This window comes from Urocampus carinirostris, chromosome 3 (assembly GCF_059441175.1).
Source record: "Urocampus carinirostris isolate Australia breed hairy pipefish chromosome 3, RoL_Ucar_1.0, whole genome shotgun sequence".
Classification (NCBI taxonomy): domain Eukaryota; kingdom Metazoa; phylum Chordata; class Actinopteri; order Syngnathiformes; family Syngnathidae; genus Urocampus; species Urocampus carinirostris.
In genome coordinates this window covers 30,019,825-30,043,421 of record NC_142351.1, presented here as the reverse complement: position 1 = coordinate 30,043,421, position 23,597 = coordinate 30,019,825, and the positions used below count along the sequence as shown (strand labels likewise).

At 38.8% G+C, this 23,597-nt stretch overlaps 2 protein-coding genes across 2 annotated transcripts in view; one reads left to right on the top strand and one right to left on the bottom strand.

Annotated features, from left to right (window-relative positions):
• The window catches only part of LOC148369378 (transmembrane protein 163a), a 32,948-nt gene extending 16,084 nt beyond the window's left edge, over positions 1-16,864 (top strand). Inside the window, exons 3-8 of the mRNA XM_088331356.1 lie at positions 1,026-1,069; positions 1,145-1,236; positions 4,871-4,967; positions 13,944-14,055; positions 14,133-14,274; positions 15,447-16,864. Coding sequence (XP_088187482.1) covers positions 1,026-1,069; positions 1,145-1,236; positions 4,871-4,967; positions 13,944-14,055; positions 14,133-14,274; positions 15,447-15,507 — 548 coding nt within the window. The 3' untranslated portion in view covers positions 15,508-16,864. The remainder of the gene's footprint in view (positions 1-1,025; positions 1,070-1,144; positions 1,237-4,870; positions 4,968-13,943; positions 14,056-14,132; positions 14,275-15,446) is intronic.
• Positions 16,865-16,923: 59 nt separating this feature from the next.
• Positions 16,924-23,597, bottom strand: part of mgat5 (alpha-1,6-mannosylglycoprotein 6-beta-N-acetylglucosaminyltransferase) — a 69,287-nt gene continuing 62,613 nt past the window's right edge. Inside the window, exon 17 of the mRNA XM_088331355.1 lies at positions 16,924-22,064. Within this exon, the coding sequence (XP_088187481.1) occupies positions 21,866-22,064 (199 nt within the window). The 3' untranslated portion in view covers positions 16,924-21,865. The remainder of the gene's footprint in view (positions 22,065-23,597) is intronic.

Sequence of the window (23,597 nt, the reverse complement as noted above, 5' to 3'; positions counted from 1 at the left end):
CATGTTTACATTTTTGGTTGCAGCTTATTGTTCTCTTTAGAGGGCTTTTCATGATTTAAATATCTGGTGTTGCAACAGTAGCCAGCCTCTTTACCACACAAATTACACTTGGAATTGTCCTTTTCTCTAGTTGGAAAGCAAAAGTCCATATTGTGTTGTGCCTCCTGGTTGCCTCTGTCATTTTTAGTTTTTAATAGGGGTGTCTGCACAAATTTGGCCATCCTACTCTTCAGAGATTAGCTGGATCTTGGCATTGACGGGCAGTGGTATATGTGTGACAAGGGATCCGTAAACCGTGAACATTTTTGTTTGTTTATAAAATGTATGTCTGTATGGACTCATCACTGCAATATTCTTGACTAGTTTGGATTGTTTACTCTTTACATGAGCTATCCAACTATGGCTAAGAATCACTTCGAGAAACGTATTCTCTTTAAAGCTGGGATGCGTAGTTTGAGTGTGTCCCTAAAAAGGTCAAATATTTTCCCTACTAAGTATGTGTTAACATTGCCCAACATAGTTTAAATAGCCTTTACATGTATTTTCCCACTGCGCTTGTCTCCTGTTATCTTGGTTTTGTCAGACCTGTTTGTGGGGAAACACATCAGGTTTAAGGACAGGGGACTGGGGAGAGTGCTGGAGAGAGACGTAGTGCTCGTTCCTGCAGGTTTTAAAAATATGTATATATATATATATATATATATTATATATTTGTCCGTGGAGCATAAAAATGATAAAAGTAAGAAAAATACTGCCTCTATAAAGTCCAAACGCTTTCCCAAACCCCCAAAAAGATGTTAAAAGAAGAGTTTATTCGAGTGTGTCTAAGAAATTATGTACAGTACTTGAACACAAGCAAACAATCCGCTTAAGGCTGCAATTGTGATTTAAAGCCAGGGTATCGTGGCATAGAGTGACAGACTTTTCCAATCCCACACCCCACCTTTAACATTACCTGTCTTTATTTGTATTTAACTGTCTTTTTTTTTTTAATACCCTCGCACTTTTGTTGTGCTGTTCTTCAGCTGTCTCCATCATGCGACACAGCGCTTCTGCATTTGGATTTGCTGTAAGTAGAATTGGCACGGTTGAATGAGTCTGGAATGCTCACAGACGTTGCTCACTCTAATTTGTTCATCATCAGTTTGATGCTACGCTCGACGTCTTGTCCTCCGTCATTGTGTTATGGCGCTACAGCAATGCCGCAGCCGTCCACTCGGCTCATCGGGAATACATGTGAGTTCACGCCAGTAAACTTTTTCTTGCTATGGCTCCTGTTATTTTACACAACTCCGTTTAGTTGTACATGTCGTTATATACAGTGCAGTGAAAGGGTATTTGCCCTCTTCTTGAGTTGTTTTTTTTTTTTTTTTTTTTTGCGAAAATATCACTCATTAAGGTTTCAGATCATTAAACCAATTTTAATGTTACACAGAGACAACCCAAGGAAATACAAAATGTAGTTTTGAAATGTTGATTCCATTTGTTAAGGCACACAAAAATAATCAAAACTTATTTGGCCCTATGTGAAAAAGTAATTACCCCCTGAATTTAATTGTCAATTATAATAAAATCCCTATACTTTATTTCTTTCAACTTACAGTTATGTGCTGAAGCATAAAATGATAAAAATGTTTTTTAAAAAAACATAAATCGCGAAAAGTATATACTAGAAAAACTAAAAAACAATAACTGCTTTCTTGAAATTATCATTATTATAGTGTGGAGCTGTAAAAAATGAGGAGAAAACCTAGTACAAAAACTAATAAAATGAATAAAAAAGAACCATAGCAAAAGACAAAAATACTTTTTATTTGCCAACTGTTCCAAAAATGTTTTTGTTGGAAAGTTTCACTTTTGATTTATATAATATAGAATTTTTTCTAGCATATTTTTTTCAGAATGTTTTAACAAGGTTTTGCATAGGTTTTAGATAAGGGGATGGTGTAATAATGGTCTGTAATAATAGTCTGTGGTTTGCAATCACCTGTGCAGCCCTTTGAGACTCTTTGTGATTAAGGGCTATACAAATAAACATGACTTGACTTGCATTGTGGAGCTATACGATTTGACGGGAAACATGTAAAATAAGCAGAATGGAAAAAGTAGAGTTGCGGTTAACAATACTATTATTGGTGCAAAGAACAAGAATATTTGTCCTTATTAATATTGATAAATGTATAGTTTAGTAGACAAAATAAGAAGACATCAATAGATTTTGAACTTCCAAAGAGAACAGAGGAGCCCGAACCTCAGATAAGCAATTCTAACCTGTTCTTAAAGCCCTCTCCTGAATCCTTTGTTGTCATTAAATCTCCTAGGTTACAAAAGCAGATCCACCCTTAAGGGCGTGGAACAAGACTTACCAAAAGTAAACAGTTCAAAATAGTCAAAATAACCAACAAGAGTTTGCAATAATAGTCAAAATAATGAACTGGCATCCTATGCGATACCTTTTGCAGGCGTCCAATATTCAAAACAGAATAAACTTATAAAATATATATCAATAAAAAAAAACAAAGTGCTATTAAGATTTCTTTTGGGAGTATTTAAATAAGGAGTTTCACAAATTGTGGTAAATAAAATTACCACTGCAGTCTGTTCTTCCATGTGCAAGTGTGTCCCTGCTGCCTGAGACCACCGGGACTAATTATAGACGAGCAACTTGGATCTTATCATGCTACCGTTTGTTTACTCGAGAGTGCACGTGTGAAAGTGAGTAAAGTGCTTTCCACCAAATTAGAAGCAGGTGTCTTTGGAACAACAATTTTACTTTTGGGAGCAGGTGTGGGCAAACTTCGGCTTGCGGGCTGTACTAGGCTTTTTAAGCCGGCCCACCGAACAAAAAGTTTAAAAAAGTACTACTATTTGTTCTAGCGCTCCCTCCTTCTCTCTCCCTCTCTCTGTCTTTCTCTCTCTTTCTCTAGCTCTCAGTTGGTAAGTCGTCAACGTCGCTCAAAAAAAAAGAGAAAAAAATAAGTGTGACACTACGTCACGGATTTTCACTTTTCAAGGGTGGTTCTGGTCCCTATTAACTGCGAAAACCGAGGGATCTCTGAATTGTCTTTAACATGAAACCACACTGGACGTCAGCTATTTTACACCTTTACTGCCTTCTAGTGGCAGGAAAGAGCATTTGGTTTGTACTGTATTTGTTGAAATAAATCATAACTTTTGAGATAAATAAGCTAGATCCTTTTTTTACACATACTCAGAAATTTACGGTGGGCTGAATTAAGTCATGTTTGACATGCCTGATATATTCATTTTATTTATCCAGATATTCATCAAATGTCATACAAAAACACTTACGCATTTTGAGATTTTCAATACACATGAGTAAATTTAGTGCTTAACAAAAGGTGCCTAAATATTGCTTTGCTTTCATTCTAAGTGCTTCGAAGCTGTTTTGATTAAATGATCCGTTAATGAATAAAAATGAAAAATATAACTTCCCCATTTAAATGTTTGCATGTGTATTCGTTCATAAATGCATTTACAGGAAAAATTGGATGTTTTTTTTTCTCATGCATTTCAGAGGTATCCGATTAATACTCTGTATGAGTAGATAAAGAAATAAAGAAAAGCAACCTTTATTTTTTTCTTCTGCAAAACATTTGAACCCAATACGGCCGACGACTCGAAAACTTTGCCCAGCCCTGTTTTAGAGTAACTACGCACAAACCTGACGGAAGAAAAACTTGCAGGTCAATATACGCTTGTGAATTTCCATATGTGGTGTATTTTGTCTTTGGTCCGGTGATGTCACATGTCAATAGCTGCTTGAATGACTCATTTCAACATTTTAGTTTACTGAACTAAATCAAATGTGTTAATTTTTTGAAAATCATTATTGTCTAAAAACTCGTGGCTCTGGGGCCACTATTTACCCCAGAGATGAAAATTTTAGGCCCCTGCCTTAATATGAAAGGTTCACGTTAGCCCATGCAAATTATGTTTTTTTTTTTTGTGACTGGGTGATTTATTTTCACATAACTCTTAATATTTTATTATTCAACTTTGTATTGAATGAAAATATTTATTTAAGAACATTGTAAATATCTTATTAGAGCTTTTTTTTGTAGAAAATCTGATTTGGCCCAACTCTGGGAATCCTTGATTTAGTGCCTCCCAGTGCTAAAATAAATTTAATCCATTAAAAAAAAACCATTGATTTGAATAATAAGCAAAAATACTTTATAATGAAGTGCATGTTTTTAAATACTCATAGGGCGAGAAATATGTATTTTCTTTACATAACTTCAGACTCTCCTAGAAGGAGCTGACATGGTTGTGTATTATCTACAGGTACCCCCAAAACCCTTGTGAAAGGCTGGTCACAAGAAATGAGAAGAACATGGTTCAGTTTGGTCAGTTTGAGTGTCTGTAGTTTGTGTTCTTCCTTGTGCTTTGTAGCACTTGTTTTCGGTAGCACTAGATCAGTGGTTTGCCAAACTTTTTGGAGCTACTTTTTTATTGTTTGGCGCGAATGGCTACCAGTTTGACAATCCGTTCTTAAAAACATATTATTACTATTTTATTACTGTTACTACAAGGTTGAAGTTAAAGGTTAATTTAGGCTTAGTCAACCACTCAACATCACGCCAGTTAAGGATCAAACTTCCTAGAAAATCACAATATTAAAACATTTTCAGAACCAGCTCGTGGGTTACCCTAGTGGTGTTAGTGGGCAGGTGGCCGCGGGCACCACGTTGCAGACCCATGTACTAGTCAATAGAATGACATCCAGGTTCCTAGCTTTGATGAATGTAGCAGAAATGAACTTTAAGAAGGTATGATTTAGCAAATAATACGTTTTCAATTGAAGGTACAATTCTGCTGCAAATAATGTGCATCTTTTGTGCCCTAGAGCCTGCGTAATCCTGGGTGTGATTTTCATCTTGTCTTCCTTGTGCATTATGGGCAAAGCCGTTCATGACTTGGCCACCAAGCTGCTGCCTGAAGTGGTAAGAAAATGTTATAACACCAGTGTTGGGCACGTTACTTTAAAAAAGTACGTTTTAGTTACTTTCTGGAAGAAGTAGTGAGTAACTGAGTTAGTACCTGAGTTACTCTATAGTAAAACTAACTAGTTACCAGGAAAAATAACTACTCCCGTTACTTTGAAAATAATAGGGCGAGAATTTTTAGATAGCATTTTTAGCATTTTAGATACATAGAATCAATGTTATTTGTAGAATTGAGATAGCGACTAGAAAAACGATTTGCTGTGAGACTGAGGTAAAAATTAAGAGAAGAAACAGGTAGCTGTGTCATAAAATCTGGTAATATTTATTGCACCTCACTAGCAAAAGATTTATCCTACACTTGAAGTGCAGCAAATACAAACAGTAAACAATATAATAAAATAACAATAAGCAGAAAACAATATAAAGTGAATTTAATAAATCAAATCCAACTCTAATGATCCGTTGTAAAGATGGGAATTCTGACTCTTTTTAGAGAACTGAACCGCTAAAATGAGCCCTGCTTTTTGTAATCCCAATTGGCTCTTCAGGTTGTTTTTGTTGTTTAATCCATATATGACCATTTATTATGCATTATTATGAATACTTTAAAGGGGTGGGGGGGTTAACAAAGCAAAATTAACACTTAAACGTTAACACAGAAAAATATAGAAAACATAAATTCAAGTATTTATAAATCTACCAAAAAAGCGATACTATAGAAAACAAAAGCTCAGCATCCCTGAAAAAAGGCATTTTGGCCAATCACAAGAAAAATAGCATCTTGAAAGGAACCTGGTCTCGATTGGTGGGTAGCCGGCTCCCACTACCAAAAGACATTTCGCTCGCAAACGACATGAGCCGGTTGCCGCACCGGCCGTCATTTGCCTTTTCTTTCGGTAAATTAGTAAATACTAAATTTGGAATTGCTATCTTACTATATAGAAGACTCCATTTTAAATGATGACATGATCGTTACGCAACAAACTCGGAAGAAAGCGTAACTGATTTTTTTCAAAGTAACAAACCGCTTTTGATCTTTTGTAACGATAACGGCGTTGTAACGGTGGAAAAAGTAATGAGTTAGATTACCCCGTTACTGAAAAAATAATTACCGTATTTTCCTCACTATAAGGTGCATCTAAAAGCCTTTATTTTTTTCAAAAACTGACCATGCGCCTTATAATACAGTGCGCCTTATATATGGATCAATATTAAGTCGCAAGGTCTCGCAACAAAGGCAAGCAGCCGCCGACTAGATTTTTCCTCGTAGCAGCGGTGTATGCTGGGATACATATGCCGGCGTTTCATTTCCCAGCCAATGTGTCAATCATCATTTGAATCGATCACTATTGGCTAAGGTCATTTGGAGGTAAAGGGGGCGGATCCTTTTTATCATTTACAGGCTCGCATAGGCTAAAGGGGCAAAACAAAGCCTGCAATTGGCCGAAAAAGATGAATGTGAATAGCAAGTTTGGTTGTCTACGGCATAGAGGAAACATGTTTTACCATTCTGTATTTGTAAATATTTTACTCTCCTGGATTTACTACACTCACGGATATAAGAGGACCATGGTTGCACATTATTATTGAACGCAACGACTCTAGTGAGCTACTCCGGCTATATATTTTCCCAGTATCTTATTTCTCGATGTTTCTGTGATGGGTCTTTTTTTAAATTAAACTCAATTCCAGGTGTTTATTGTCATATGCACAGTAAAGTTGCGAGCGAAAAAGAAAATAGAAACTAAAGAATGGTTGGCATTTCTTGAATCCCAAGACTTTCTTCCTTGACTGCACGTGAACGCACCGCACCGCGATTGACGCTAGCGTAGCCGCTAATGTGCTATGGCCACTTGAATGCCACGATTTTTGCGTCTGTGGGTTTTCGAAAAGAAAATAAAGCACAGATTCGACGTTGTCGTTGACTCGGCGGATTTCTTTCAAAAACCAGTGCAGGAAGGAGGCCGATTCGCCTGCTTTCCGAGATCGGCCATTGTTGACGCTGGAAAACATGGCGGCGCTGCTTTGTAAAGCGACCAAAAGCCGGAGAAACTACCGTATTTTCCGCACTATAAGGCGCACCGGGTTATAGGGCGCACCCCGAAAAAATAGTTTTTGGTCCTATTTTTGACATACATAAGACGCACCGGATTATAAGGCGCTACAATGGGAACGTCGACAAAACAGTCAGATTGTTCAGTCAAACTTATTACCCCCTTAACATTCCCAAAGCTTGCAAAGACGCAAATACGTGTCGAGAACACGTGCGGATGCGGTGTCCGTACTATGTCACTCAAATGCATCGTTCCATCATTCGGAAGGTTAAAGTCTTGGGATTCAAGAAATTCCAACCATTCCTTAGTTTCTATTTTCTTTTTCGCTCGCAACTTTACTGTGCATATGACAATAAACCAGACATGGGACCAAGTCACACATGTGCAAGTCTCAAGTAAGTCTCAAGTCTTCACCTTCAAGTCCCAAGTAAGTCCCAAGTATTTTTTTCTTGGGCAAGTCATGTCACAAGTCAAGTCCCGAGTCTTAGATTGCCAAGTCCAAGTCAAGTCACAAGTCATAAAAACAGCGACTCGAGTCGACTCGAGTCCAAGTCACTAAGTCTCAAGTCCCCATGTCTGCAATAAACACTTGGAATTGAGTTTAATTTAAAAAAAGACACTCCATTCCATCCATTATCTGCACCGCTTATCACAGAAACATCGAGTTCAGTCTGAAACAAGATACAGGGACAATATAAAACCCGGAGTAGCTCACCGAAGTCGTTGTGTTCATAATAATGTGCAGCCAATGACCTCTTATATCCGTGAGGGTAGTAAATCCAGGAGAATAAAATATTTACAAATACAGAATAGAAAAAAATGCTTTCTCTATGCCGTCAGCCACGTGTTATACACATTAATCTTTTTCGGCCAATTGCAGGCTTTGTTTTGCCGTTTAAGCCAATGCCAGCCTGTAAATGATAAAAAGGATCCGCCCCCTGACCTCCAAATAACTTTAGCCAATAGTGATTGATTCAACTGATGATTGACACATCTTTTTCGGCCAATTGCAGGCTTTGTTTTGCCGTTTAAGCCAATGCCAGCCTGTAAATGATAAAAAGGATCCGCCCCTTGACCTCCGAATAACTTAAGCCATTAGTGATCGATTCAAATGATGATTGACACATTGGTTAGCCAATGAAACGCCGGTAAATAAGTCCCAGCATACACCACGTACTACTTGGCGTTCGGGGGAAAATCTAGTCGGCGGGTGCAAGTTAGTTGGAAAACATTGCGATTTAATATTGATCCATAAATAAGGCGCACTGTATTATAAGGCGCAAGGTCAGCTTTTGAAAAAAATAAAGGCTTTTAGGTGCACCTTATAGTGCGGAAAATACGGTAAGTCCGGCGAAATAAAAACTTGAGAATCAGAGGGCGATCGGGTGAGGCGATCAGCGGACGGTGCAGTAAGAGAAGCGTGAAGTTTTCAAGATGCCGAGCAGAGATAAAGAACTCGAGGAAATTAAAAAGTCACTCGGCTTTTTAATGGACAAAATGGATATAGTCTCTAAACAACAAGACCCAATCTTTAATAGTTTAATGGCTGAAATCAAAGACCTAAAAAACGAAAACATGGAGAAAGACAAGAGGATTATTGCGCTAGAAGGATGCGTAGCAGATCTGGAACAGTACACCAGGATAAATGACATTATTATCACCGGTCCGGACATTAAACTTCGGACCTATGCCAAGGCTGTGGCAAATAAAAATATTGCAACGGATGCTGATGAAGATTCTGCTGAGCAACAGGTCATTGCTTTTATGAGCAAAAAAGGCATATCCATCAATGCTGAGGACATAGAAGCATGCCATCAATTAACAAGAGGTGAGAACCGACGTAAGGCGACCATCGTGAGATTTGTCAACAGAAAACGGAAACATGAAATCCTTAAGCAAGGAAAAAAACTAAGAGGGACAAATGTTTATTTAAATGAACACTTAAGCAAAAAAACCTCTGACATTGCAAGACAGGCTCGATTTTTGAGGAAAACGAACAAGATACAAGGAACTTGGACTTCAAACTGTAGAGTATACATAAAGTTAAACGGCACTCCAGAAGAAGCAAAAATACTTTGGGTCCGAGAAATGCAGGAGCTGGACAGATTTGCCTGAAGTGTAACAATGGCATCCTGGACTGACAATATGGACACCTTTATTACAGATCACAATAAAAAAATCCATCATAATATATTACGCCATGATCTACCGGAACTGAGCATTGTTGATCACACTGACTCCAAAAATTCAAAATTAGATGACTTCGATCCTGACCACAAATTCCTATCAGCCAGCTCAGAGAATTGCAAATATTATACTGGAAATGAATATAATACTTTTGTTAAATCTGAAGGGAAATTCTTAATAATACACTTTAACAGTAGAAGCATGTACACAAATTTTGATGACATCACTGAATACTTTTCAGTATTTGCTTCTTTACAAGCTTTCGGAATGTTAAGGGGGTAATAAGTTTGACTGAACTATCTGACTGTTTTGTCGACGTTCCCATTGTAGCACCTTATAATCCGGTGCGCCTTATGTATGGAAGATATAGGACCAAAAACTATTTTTTGGGGGTGCGCCCTATAACCCGGTGCGCCCTATAGTGCGGAAAATACGGTACAAAAAAATTCCCAATACTGTGTAACAACACAAGCAGCACTTTCAAATTTGGCAGCAGGGTAAATATTTAATCCCACTTTCAGAAATGTTAGCCAATTAAACCATCCAAAAGATACTGCTCCGGCTGACTCCACAGCTCAATATTTAAATGCTTGAATCACATCGAGGACACTTAAATAGAGGCCGCTCATTCCTCGCATCTGGCACAGAAGCGCTAAATCTCGGAAACAAGTACTGCTCGTCTTTGTTCGACATTTCTAGAGCGGGTCCCAAGAAGAAGACTTCTGTTAATTCACGGGAGTTACCTCTGTGTCATGAAAAAAACTAACTGTGGACCTTTGGCTTTTTAAATGTGTGTGTTCGTGGTACCAGCAGTTTTTTAAAAGAAACCGTGCTGAAAAACGGTAATTCGTTACACTTACTAGTTACTTCACTTAAAAAGTAATTCAGTTAACCCTCCGATTATTGACACCAAAAAGTAATGCTTCGCGATGAACGTAATTATCAAGTTACAACTTACCATATGTACTTGCATAGAAGCCTGCCGCCTAAAACCCCTTAAAATAGCCACATACTAAGAGAAATATGAGAAATCGTGTACACCAACTTGTGGCTTGTGCAATCTTGAGAGCTTGCACACGAACACTTTGCCGAGACACTCTTTATCTATTTTGTCTTTAGCCTTCGAACTACTCATTGGCCTCCTTTTTCATTTCTGGGTACTGTTCAATATGTTTTCTTATTTCAACTGAGCATAATGTATTGCTAAAATAATTTTACAAATAAAAAGACTAAATTTCAGCACACTTTTAACAGAATTTCTGTGCTCACGTTTGTCCCATTGATTGCCTGTTGGTGTGTTGTCCATGTATATGAAACACCCCTTCCCTAAACGCTGCCTACCTTTCACTACTCGTTACACACAACCAAATATGTCAAGTCAAGTCAAGTCATATTTATTTGTATAGCCCTTAATCACAAGGAGTCTCAAAGGGCTGCACAGAAAAGAGATTATTGCAAACCACAGAATATTATTACACCATCCCCTGATCTAAAACCTACAAGACGACAAGGAAAAACTCCAAAACCTCAACATTAGGAAAATGAAAAAGCCTTGAAAAGACCGCACATCAGGTAATCCCTCTTCCAGGATGGCCAGGCTGCAATGATGTTGCAATAACAAATAATACACAGATATCGTCAACAGGAAATATAGGTCAATTATAAGCTATAGAATGCAAGTGTGTTTTAAGCCTGGCTTTAAATAGTTTCACTGAGGTTACAGATCGAATCTCTGGGGGCAGAGCATTCTACGAGATCGGGGCCCGAATGGAGAACGCTCTTGAACCTGCGGTTCTCTTCTTGGCTCTTGGGATCACTAGTAGACCAACTTTTTCAGAGTGAAGGCTCCAGACCGGAACATAGCGCAAAATTAAATCTGAAAGATATGAGGGAGCAAGTCCATGCATGATTTTGTACACTACCAACAGAGCCTTAAAGTCACATCTTAAGGTAACAGGGGGCCAATGCAGGTTAGCTAAAGTCGGGGTAATGTGATCAAAATGTCTTGTCTTAGTAAAAAGCCTCGCTGCAGCATTTTGTACAAACTGCAGGCTCCTGATTTTGGACTTCGGGAGACCGGAGAGTAGTGCATTACATTAATCGAGACGGGAGGTAACAAACGCATGAATTATAATCTCAGCATCAGACTGGAACAGCATAGGGTGAATTTTAGCAATGTTGCAAAGATGGAAAAAAGCTGTTCTAGTAATATTCTTACCAAGTGTTTGGAAGGACAGGTTGGGGTCAAATGTGACACCTAAATTTTTGACTGAGTCACTCTTGGTGATCTTACATTCGTCAATGTGCCAATATAAGCAGAAACCCTGACTTCAGTATTTTATTTTATAGTTTATAGTAATTTTGGCGTATATGCGGGTATCTACGGAGGGGATAATATCGCTGTGAGGAGAAATTCTTACTATAATGCAACAGTCCCACCATTGGTTAACACTAAATAATAATAATTCCGGGTGGGAAGACCGATAGCTTACAAAAAAAAGAGAAATTTGGATGGATTTCATGTGGAACGCCGGTATTTTGGATCACGGGGTGCCAAAATCTTCAGCTAAATTCGATTCCCACTTCGAAACGCTTCTTGGATTTTGCTTTTCCAATTCCATCAAATGGCTTTTAGGTGTCATGCGTAAATGTCAAAGCATGATTATATTATATATAGATATTATATTTATTGCGCGTTTTCTATATCCCACTGTCAGTTTTTCCTTTTTTCTTTGAGTGAGTATTCTTCTGCCTCCCTTGGGCCAAGTGCCAACGCTAGCCAATGTTGAGTCAGTGTGTTAAATTCGAATGAGCTATTGGTCAAGCTTTGTTTGCCTACATGTTCCAACTGCGAACAGAAAGAAGATATCTGGGTACAGTTAGCGGGTTTGGGTTTGTACACCAGCGACTTGGGTAAGGTCGGGCTGAATTCTTTAGGCCGGATCTTACTTCTCCTGCGTCATACAAATGTCGCTCTTGTTTTGCAAATAACTTTAACAGCAACTCCTTTTAAGAACAACGTTACAAATTTGTCTGCAAGGCTATCAAAAGTAACAAATTTACACATGACAGGTATGATCAACCACAGGATAAAAATCAGACACAAATTCTGGACTACAGAGTGCACCTGATTGAAAGATGCATGATTAAAATCTAAGAACGAAATTCATTTTGTCTTTGTACAAGTTGCACTGGATTTCAAGCCGCAGGGTAAAGCTTAGCACCAACCATCTGTGAAATTTAGCGTTGACACCTTTGGCTGCAGAGCACCAAGAGCGCTGTGCCCCCCACTGCAAATTTTTACTCGCATGTTTTCAGATAGGGTGACTGTTCAAGATCAAGACTACTGGAGGGATCACTAAAACAAGTACAAATTAACTACTAAGCCAAAAAAAATTCAAATGAGGGCTCTGTTGGGTAAAATGTAAGCCCTGTATATCTAGATGACACCGCCAGGGCAACCATACTGTGGTAACTAGTACCAGATTGCAACACATACAAAGTTTTGATGCTGTTGTCATAGGTCATTTCCGCAGTGACTGACCAAACTGCGTTCACTTTTCATTATTCCTAAAGGATTAAAGGAAACTCCAACAACCTGACTATGCTTCTGATGATACAGAAGGAGAACAGAAGCATATTTAAAAGATAATTTCCACTGCTGTTCGAATGTATATATTGAGGGCTTGATTTGTGGTTGAAAAGTTAAAGAATCGTGACTATGTGGTCAATATTGAATAAGGTACCGTCAAACCCCGTTTTGCTTCTGTTAGGTATTATATGACTAATAGTTCTTCCTGCTTGCACCTTCACCGTCTCAACATTCATCGTTGTCAATTTTATGGGCTGCAACATATGCTTTTTTCCTAGTATTTTCTATGTTGGAGGGAGAGTACTAAGCGACTGATATACAATAATGGAGGTGATTAACCATACAATTTAATTGGACCTCTTTGAACAACCCATTCATTTAATTGGTCTACTGTCTGGGCAGGGGGCAGCACGGCGGCTGAGTGGTTAGGGAATCCACGGCACAGTTCTGAGGTCATGGGATCAAATCCAGCTACCAGCCTTCCTGTGCGGAATTTGCATGTTCTCCCCGTGCTTGAGTGGGTTTCCTCTGGGCATTCCGGTTTCCTCCCACATTCCAAAACACATACATGTTAGGTTAATTGGCCTGTCCAAATTGTCCCTATGCGTGAATGAGCGAGTAAATTATCCGTCTCTGTGTGCCCTGCAACTCACTGGCAACCAGTTCAGGGTGTCCCATGCCCTCTGCCCAAAGATAGCTGGGATGGGCTCCTGCACCCTTGCGACCCCACTGAGGATACGCAGTGCAAATAATGGATGGATGGATGGATGTTTCTAGGCAAAAAAAAAAATCCCGGCTCGAAAAAAAAAGAAGAATAAGCTGCACTGTAAGTCAAGGGACAGTGTTTAATACTTAGTGGAATCCCTACCTAGAAGTCGTCGCCATGTTTGTCCAGCACCTTGTTGCTACGCTGTGCTCTTGGCACTGGTTTTCGTTCGTATTAGACAATACTGCGCAAATAAGTGATCAAATACTAAACACCGGGGCTTTAAGGCTGTTGCTTTTAAAATTTAACACAAAAATTGTGGCTCGTAGTCCAGAATTTACGTTTTGTCAATGAACCTTTGATAAGAGGAAAGTTAAGAGATAAGAACCATAAAGGTTGCCATTGCCATCATAACATTTTTCCTTTGTAACTAGGACGACTTCCTCTTCAGCGTCTCGGTAGTCAGCGGCGTTGTCTGCATCTTCCTGGCTGTCATCAAGTTCATGTTGGGAAAGGTTCTCACCAGTCGGGCCCTCATCACGGACGGTACGACATTCACTCAAAGGGGCCTGAAGGGTTCATTGCGCAGGAAAATTAAACAAGAGTCTTGCTCCTTTTCACAGGCTTTAACTCTCTGGTGGGGGGCATCATGGGCTTCTCCATCCTAATCAGTGCCGAGGTGTTTAAACATGAGCCCATGGTGTGGTACCTCGATGGGACAATAGGTGTCCTTATTGGCCTTATAATCTTTGCCTATGGAGTCAAGTGAGTCGATGGTCTTGCACGGTTTGTTTGTGGCTTTTTACTTAGCACAAAAAAACAACATCAAATATTAGCGCTGTGGTCGGCAACCGGACCGCAAATGGTGAAAGAACAAAAAGAAAAGAAAAACACAAATATGAGATGAGATGCAAAAAGCCCAATATAAACCAAAAACGGATTAAATAAAAGTTAGTCATTCAATATTATTTGCTATTTTTAAAGCATCGGATAACGTTCAAGCCCCACTCTGTAATATTTGAAGACTGGATGGCACTGTTGTCTAATGCAAACAAAAAACAGTGCCACAGCAAGCAACAACACGGGAGATATACATGGCGGCGAATTAAGTATGGATTCCACTCTGTAAAAGAAATACAAATTTCTCGACCTATGATTTTTTTTTAAATGATATTTCACATTGGTATGTCAGTTCATGTATTATTGCCTAGTATTCAAATCAAAGTAGTTTTTTTTTTACTAAATGAAATATTTTTTGTACCACTAGGAGGCACTAAATATTACAATGTCCGTTTAGAATGTTTGTTACATTACAGAAAACCAAACACAACCATAACATATATATATATATATATATATATATATATATATATATATATATATATACGCACACATAAAGATATATAAAGAGGCACACGTGGCACTAGGTGCCGCGGGCTGCCGACCAACAGGTTAGCTGTAGGGGTGGGCGGGTCTCTGTACACAGTGCAGTCCCCGAGATAGATTTATATCCATCTCATTTGCATAAATGTGACATTTCTACAAAATAACTCCTTGCATCTTGTTTTGGAAGCATTATTTATGATCAAAACGAGCCTCAATGATGTTAAGTAACTGCAGGAGAGACATATTTTAGTGGTATATTTGTTGATATGGGACCCAGGCTCTGGCATTATTATTATTTCATAGTTTTTATAAAATCATCAAATGTCACAGAGTGAACAAAGAACAAACTTTTGTCTGGAGAGAGGGTTTGGCGCTTTTGTTGAATTTTGACTTAAAATATATGGTGTACCCAAAGAAACTCATGATATATTAATTTTCTTTAGTATAATTATCTAAAATACGTATAGTTACGGTACTGTATACGATTTTTGTCTTGCATGGTTCCTGTCTAGCTTTTTAAAAACATTCTGACATTGTTGATTTACCTACAGGCTGCTGCTGGACATGATCCCACGAGTGAGACAAACCAGGAACTACGAGCGCTTCGAGTAAAGTTATGCCGTCTGTATAGGCAATGTGAAGGAGTGACAGGCTGCAAAAAGGAAGGGATTGTGTTGAAATTGACAACAACTCTTTCAAGCCACCCTCCCGACATAGACTCTCTGGTATCTGTTTACAGATACCAAAATCCTCTTCACTCCATTTTTTGAACAGGAATAGAATGATCTAGAATGTAGTGTTTATCAAGTACCTTGGCGTGGTTCATCAAAAGGCCCTCTTACTTGATAATGGGACTTTCCCCGAAATGCTTGGATGACTATACACAAGCTGCTCTGCCAAATTGCCACATATCAATCTCCCCTCAGAGTTCTGCCTTGTAGGTGGCAGAATAGCAGGCCGTGGAGTCGGCACTGAGTGGGAATTAGACCACACCAGATGAGAACCGTAAACAGAATTGGCCTATGGGAGGCCGTTTGAAAAGTCAATCATATTTGCTCTCACATATAACATTATACTCTCACACAGACACAGTCATACCCATGCACAACGACTACCATATTCCCTCACACATATTATTCTTATACACTATTATATACTCTCTCACACATACGACTATACTCTCAGACACACACTACTATGCTTATGTACACATACTACTTTAATTCCCACTCCCACAATCGCCTAAAACTGTAGACTCACTAACACGATTAGTCTTTTTCTCACACACAATTAAAATTACGATTACTATGGTTTTTTTCCACACCTAGTCTAATGATCACCTCACCTCTCAGTGTTGTTTTAATTTGGGTACCTTAGGTAAATTTGGCGACACATACTTAACTGTGTACACATGTTGTACAGTTTGATGTCAAACTAGAGTTGCTCCCAGTATAGTGGTATGTGAGAGAGTATGGTAGTATGTGTGAGACAACATAGTGTGTGTATGAAAGTATGGTAAAAATGTGGAAAAATAGTGGTATATGTGAGAAAGTATAGCAGTGTGTGTATGAGTATAGAGGAAGGTAGTAGAGTATAGTATATGTGAGGGTATAATAGAATGAATGAGAGTGTAATAGTATGTGCAAGAGTCTAGTAGTATACACAAGTATAGCAATATAGTATGAGAGTAGTGTTTGTGCATCGTGTATAACTGTAGTTGTGCATAGTGTGAGAGTATTTGAGCTCAAGTATAATATACTTCTCAAATGGCCTATCATAATAGCCTGCTGCTTTCAAATACTTATATTCCTCTGGTGGTATCAGTGACGGCATCTGATTGTTAATCTCATTTTATCAGCTTTAAGAACTTTTATCAAATGTGTGCAAATGTGTATTTTGGTTTCAAAATATATCAATAAGAAAAGTTGTGTGTCCAGTATGTCATGTTCTTCTGTGACTATGTTAGTAGAGTGGATTCAAGTTACTTTGGTATGACAACCTGTCAAATGATTAATCAGTCAGAGCCCCTTTCACAAGAAAAACAGTTTATTGAAAAATAAAATTATATCCCTCTTGAAAATTATGAATACACGAAATGTTTTATCTGGTCAGCCAATGGAAAGCACTGCCACCCGAAATGAAACATGACACCGTCCGAAAAACAAACGAAACATTGAGCATACCAATACACACTTCACCTCTTTGCAACATTCAAATTTGTATTTGCTGCTCCCTCAATGAAAGTACATCGCCGTTCTTTTAGAATGGAAAGGCCAATGCAAAAGTCATCCTAAAACAGTGACATGAAATGAACATATGCTGCCTTTAATCTATTGTATATTTAAGCCACAATGGTAAATGTAGAATGACATATATACATGAGTTTGTTGATAGGTATGGCCAAAAGTATAAGGCAAACAGTAACATCAGTCTAGAGCGCATTGCGGTGTATACAACCAATAAACTCAGATGAGACCCTAAAATGAGCAAAGATATGCAATGAGCAGGCTGTTCCACTAGTACTAGAAAAGTGTAAAGGTTGATGTCATCCTGTGCTGCTGCACCAACAAATCTATTCTAGTCAATACAAGCAAACCAATGCAATCAAATTTACTTTTAACAGGGTTCGTGCACTTTTTTCATGGCCACATTTTAGCACTTTTCAAGCCCAATTACCAATTTCTCCAGTACCATTAAAATAGGAAATTTGATGTAAATTATGTATTTTGCAGAGACACAAATATATCTGTGATTTGCATATGTGATTTTTAATCTTGCACGTGCATTTATTAAGACTTATGATCTTGAGTATCGTAAAATTCGGACTATAAGCCACTTTCCCCCCAAGCTTTCAACCCTGCGGCTTATGCAATGATGCGACCGATTTATGCATTTTTTTTCCTAATGGGCGCCAGAGAGACACGTGCAATATATGTGCATGAATAAAACTAGCATGAACAGACCCTTATGAAAAGGTATCAATTGAAAGGGAAGTGCTAACTACCAAATTGGGAATAATTTTACAGGTGTTTATTTGTAAACTGAAATAATGAGGGGAAACAAACGGATTTTGGAGTAAATATTTTACACGTTTGGAGTTGATGGATTGTCCTTGATGTAACAAAGCCATCTTCGCGGACATTCAGAAAAGTTGAAGACGGCCCAGGGGACTTGCTGGTGAGTTTTGTTGGCTTTATAGTTTTCAAGTGTCTTGTGTCAGACTGGTCATGTTTCTTTGATGAGTATATTTTGAAAGAGTTTATGCTTTCCAATGATATGTTGCATGACACATTTCAGTGACTGGTGACACTGTACCCAACGGTGGGCCGTCGGAACGTTAAGGTAATGTATATAATTAAAACTCTTTTTACAGTCTTTGTGAATATCTCATGTCACATTGTGGGTACAAGCAGCTTATAGTCAGATGCGGTTTACGTATGCACATAATGGTTTTTCCTTTAAAATGTACTGGGTCAGAATTTTACGGTAAAACGCAAATACATTTTTGGATCTGAACAACAGTTGTATATTTTTGAGACAAATCTCTTCCAAAATGGGTGTTGGGTAAAAATGAACAGTAATATGTAGCTTACATTTTAAGGTGCAGGAAGTGCTTCCTGTTAAAATTTACCAATGGGAAACGCTACCTTAATTTTTGGCATGGACCATAATTGATATGTAATTCTTGCACTAATACAAACATTATAGTTGTTCTGCTTGGGTGTAGGTACCTGTCCTCTTGGGCATGACCCTTAGGGGTTGATATTTACTCTTGTTAGCTGCTGTTAATACCTACAAAAGAATAAAAAAATAACGGCAAAGTGAAGCCACCAGAGATCAAAGTCGGTGTCATTTTGAAGCAGACTTGTTAAGAAACATGCCAACAATTTCAAGCATTTACAATTCTCGAAAACACATTTAAATCCAAGCACTTTCAAGGATTACAATCCCCCATACAAACCCTGTTTAAGTAATTAACCTTACTTTTGGAAAAACGTGGTGATTGTTGTCATAACATGAAATTCATTTAGTTGGTTGGTGCAGATCACTGGAGCTCACTTGGAGCAAATTAAGATTTCACAAATCTTCCAAAACACAAGAAAGTTAACTATACACCAATTATATTTCAGATTTAAAAAAACTTTAAAAATAATATCAACAATAGGATATCAGAACACAAGATTCTGACTGATGCGTGCAGAGAATGTTTGGACTTTTCGGGGGCCAGGTGACAAAGCCTAGCACAGTATCCTAAAGGCACATCATTCTCTTTGAAACACTGACTTAATACATGCTATTTGAGATCTTGTCTATGCTAGCTGTATAATGTATCATGAGGCACATTTGCTGTTCCCAGAGCTGGGAGGAATGAAAGTTTTTCATCTGCCTCTATCGTCAAAGAAGACTGATCGCAAATGTAGAGTGAGTTTTTACTTTCCTAGAATCTATGAACTTAGCCTGTTATTACTGTTCAGGCCAAAAAAAAAGAAAAACTCCCACTGCATCTTTATATTTTTCTATAAATTAATGACACCACTCTCATAAATAAAAAAACAAAGCTCAAGCGCAAAGACACAGATGAAAGTCAGTTTGCAAAATAAATAAAAACTCAAAACCCATAAAAAAATGTACAGTGTTCCTTAGAGTTAGTTACAATTATGCATAAACGTAGTGCACTTTAATAAAAAATGCTTTGGCATTTTACCTGTTCTTTGAAACCACGTTTATGAGCGATTTTGTATGTTTTGTTGCCAAAGTTAAGTCTCCGTTTTGTTCTGATTTGAGGTGGACCCAAACATAGGGAAGCAGGAACCATGGCAAGGCGCTCAGAAAAAGATTGTATTTAATAACAAAATTATCAATAAAAGTAACAAATAGTCAACAAACAACCTATATAAACAGGAAAACACAAACCAAACCTCACTAACCAGCAAGAAACTGAAAAACAGTGATGGCAGTATGGATGGGGATAATTGATGATAAGCCAATCATCAAAGGACCTAAAGGGAAACTTCCTTGGGAAAAAAGCCTCAGATCACCTCTGCTCCCTGCCCTGGGCTGCGAGGAGAAAAATATGTTTACCTTTATAATCTGTCTGGCATCCAGGCCTTGAGTGGGAGGTTATGTCATGATCCAGCACGCCACTGTGTGCCAGAGGGTAACAACGGACGATGGGACTGTATAATCCCCACACCTGACTCTCTCATTAATAAGGGGCCCGTGTAAAAGTACTGCACTGACAGCTTCCTTTGTAGGGTCATCGTTAATTATTGCCATCTTTATCACCATCATACTGTTCTCAGGGTCATCCTGGTTTTCTGCTTCATACAATTTTGTTAATTTTTCATTGTCCATTTGTTTTGTTACTTTGTTGATTGTTTAATCATTAAATACCATCCTTTTGAGCACCTTGCCATGGTTCCGGTTTCTCTGTGTTTGGGTCCACCAGAAATCATAACACGTTTCATGTCTCTCAGTGTGACATTATTCATTTTGTTTCTCTCGTAAGCCTTCCCAGGAAGGCATCATCTCGCTAATCTATTAGTTATGTGTCATCATGATGAGGTACAAATCCGCCCATGGCATACCATGTCCTAAATCCTTCAAGATAAATTCTAGCTTCCGTGTGAACCAGAACAGGATAAGCGGCAAGAAGGGAAAACATATAAAAATGACAATAATCATAATCCTGCCACATGGATACACCATAGCAGTTTTAGCTAGCGACCTTGGTGTTCCTCTGACTAAATACAATGTGCAAGACAATTCCTCTACAGTCAGCCTATTCAGCATACACCTTTACTCAGCTTGACAATTTTACATAGTATAAATTAAAGTGTGCAATTTATAAAAGGAAAACAATTTCCATGGCAAAATAACTGCAAAAGACATTTTAAAAAATGATTTTACCTCCAGGATAAAAATGTAGATCTCTATACTATCGTTCACTTTTGAAGTGTGTGACAGTGTAAAACTAGCAATCTGTTTTGTTTGTGTGTTTAGGGAGCATATTCAGTCCAGTGTAAACCTACTTAAAGAAACAAGAAATTCAGATCAGAGGTAAGATCTCAAGCTCGAGTCAAAGCATGACCGTGATTTTGGGGTGGGCCGGGTCTAAAATGTCAATTTTTATGTTGGCGTTGGGCTGGCCTTCATTTTCGCTGACGTATTAAAAAAAAAAAAAAAAGGTTTATAAAAACAAAAAAACTAATTCCTTGAAAAATATCAAAAAAGGAAAATTTGTCTTATCCACCTGTCATTGTTCTTCTTAGTCTACCTGTCTCTCTCAGATTGCCTCGCTAGATTCTTCAGGACGTACTGCTACTGTGGTCTATGGCCACATTTTGAACCTGTCTAAGTGACGTAGGCGCTTAAAATGTTCCTGTCAATGGAAAGTTGTCGGTTAATGTAACCCTTGCAGACACAGAAAAATAAAAGATGTGACTGTTCATACAGTCTTGTTTGACTTAAATGTTTTTACAAAAGACAGGCTTTTATTTATCATTAATCACCTTCTCCTTCCGAGTCTTCAAAAATAAAATTTGAAATGATATGTTTACTTTGGGCTTAGTCCAGCAAGTCAAGTTAATTGGTCAGGTTCGGCTTTGATACCCGTCGGCTCGGGCTGGATTTTTTTAGCCTGATCTTACCTCGGATAAGGAAGGGAAAGGGGAAGAAGGTGGCAAGAACGGGTTAAGTCAGCTCACTTGCATTTCTGCTGAATTTGAAGAAAGATAGGACGCCACACTGATATGTGCTAAAGTTTTTCAACAGTCCAAGATGACTCCCTTTGTTGATTCAAGTAAAATTGCAACCTCATCGGTTCATTCCTGCAGAGGTGCTTCTCTTTAAGCAGTCGACAAACAAATAAATATGATGAACACACAAACAGCGTGTCTTATTCTCAGAGGAGGTGGGTCGGCTTCCACCAGACGAAGCAGCTTGTCCTTTTCTGAAACTGCTGCTGCTGCTATAGGCAGCTTTTGCAGAGCGCCACCTGGCCCTTCATGTAGTCACGGCAGGGGCAAACACGCTTGAGAGATTGGTGAGCGCCAGCACAGCTAAAGAGCAGCAGGTCAGACTGAAAGATGCAGTGGCGGTGGCTCTCGCTGTAGGCCGGGACCATCGTGTCAGCGCTCGATTCCACCGTCCGGCAGTCCACGCCGAACCTGTCGGATCAACACAAGTCGTTCATTTCTCTGCTGAGACCCAAACCACAGTGATGAGTTTAGCCTGTTTTTAATGTTGGACAAATGCAAACGAGATTTCATAGGCTGCCTGTTTCCTTGGTTAGACTGTTATTGCGCTCTGTGGTTTTGATATAATTGTCGGTATCAGCCAAACATGCAGTTCTTCTATTTCCACACCCTTTAGGGCAAATCTGGTTTTGTAACCTTGAAGCAATTATAATTCATGCGTTTGTTACCCCCCGTCTCGATTACTGTAATGTACTACTCTCCGGTTTGCCAAAGTCTAGCATCAAAAGCCTGCAGCTGGTACAAAATGCAACAGCGAAGCTTTGAACTAAGACATAAAGGTTTGATCACATTACGCCAATTTAAGCTGACATGCACTGGCTCCCTATCAGTTTAAGATGTGATTTTAAGGCATGGACTTGCTCCCTCATATTTTACTGATTTAATTTCACCCCATGCTCCTGCTAGGAGCCTTCGTTCGGAAAATGCTGGTCTACTAGTGATCCCGGACACCAAGAAGATCTTCATAGGTTCAAGAGCGTTCTCTATTCGGGGCCTGGTGCTGTGGAACGCTCTGCCCTCTGAAATTTGATCTGAAACCCCAGTGCAAGTGTTTAAAACTAGGCTTAAGATACACTCATATTCAACAGCTTATGTGCAATGTTAACCTAATACTTTTGTCGTCTTAGCCTTGAGGGAGAAGGATGAGCCTGGTAGTTGTGGGGGTGCATGTATTTCGAGCCATCATACCAGCACTTGGACATGATGTACGCCATCATCTGAAAGAGGGGTCCTCAACCATTTTCAAGCTGAGGGCTATATTTTGTTACAGAATAGCGCAAAAGCCAGCCAGTTTGATATACATCTAAATAACACAACTTGTTATTGTCATGCTGTTACTATGTTATTATCTGGTTAATTATTAGAAGGAGGGTTGGATAGACTTAGATAAACACGATGACCTAGCACTGGTAAGCTATTTTTAGAACCGGTCTGCGGGGACCTGAGCGGTCTTCAGCGGGCACTCACGTTGGAGATCTATGATCTAGAACCTGCTGAATTGGTCAAAGGACAGGAACCTATCAACAGGACATTCTAATGCTTTTGCAACATTCATTGCCGTCTGGTAATTCTGAAAGGGGGATTCACTCATGTGCGGTCCCTTTTCAAAGTTTCTTCATTAGCCTCAAGCTGAGATTTTCGAGTTGTTTCTTGCCTTCATGTAGGTTTTTAGATCGGGGGATGGTGTAATGTTGGTTTGTGCGGCCTTTAAGACTTTTGTGATTAAGGGCTGTACTAATAAACATGACTTGACAAGATTTAATAAAAAGAGAAGGCTGGAGAGGGGGGATGCAGGAAAAGGGAATGGAATTCTCTTATATCAAGGCTCCTCTCCCTGCAAGTTAGAAATCAATTAATGTCTTCCCTCCTTTTTTTGAGTGTCTACAAAAGTTTAAACTTAACATTTGGTCCTTCAACTGCACTTTGTGTTATGCCAGAGCCCTC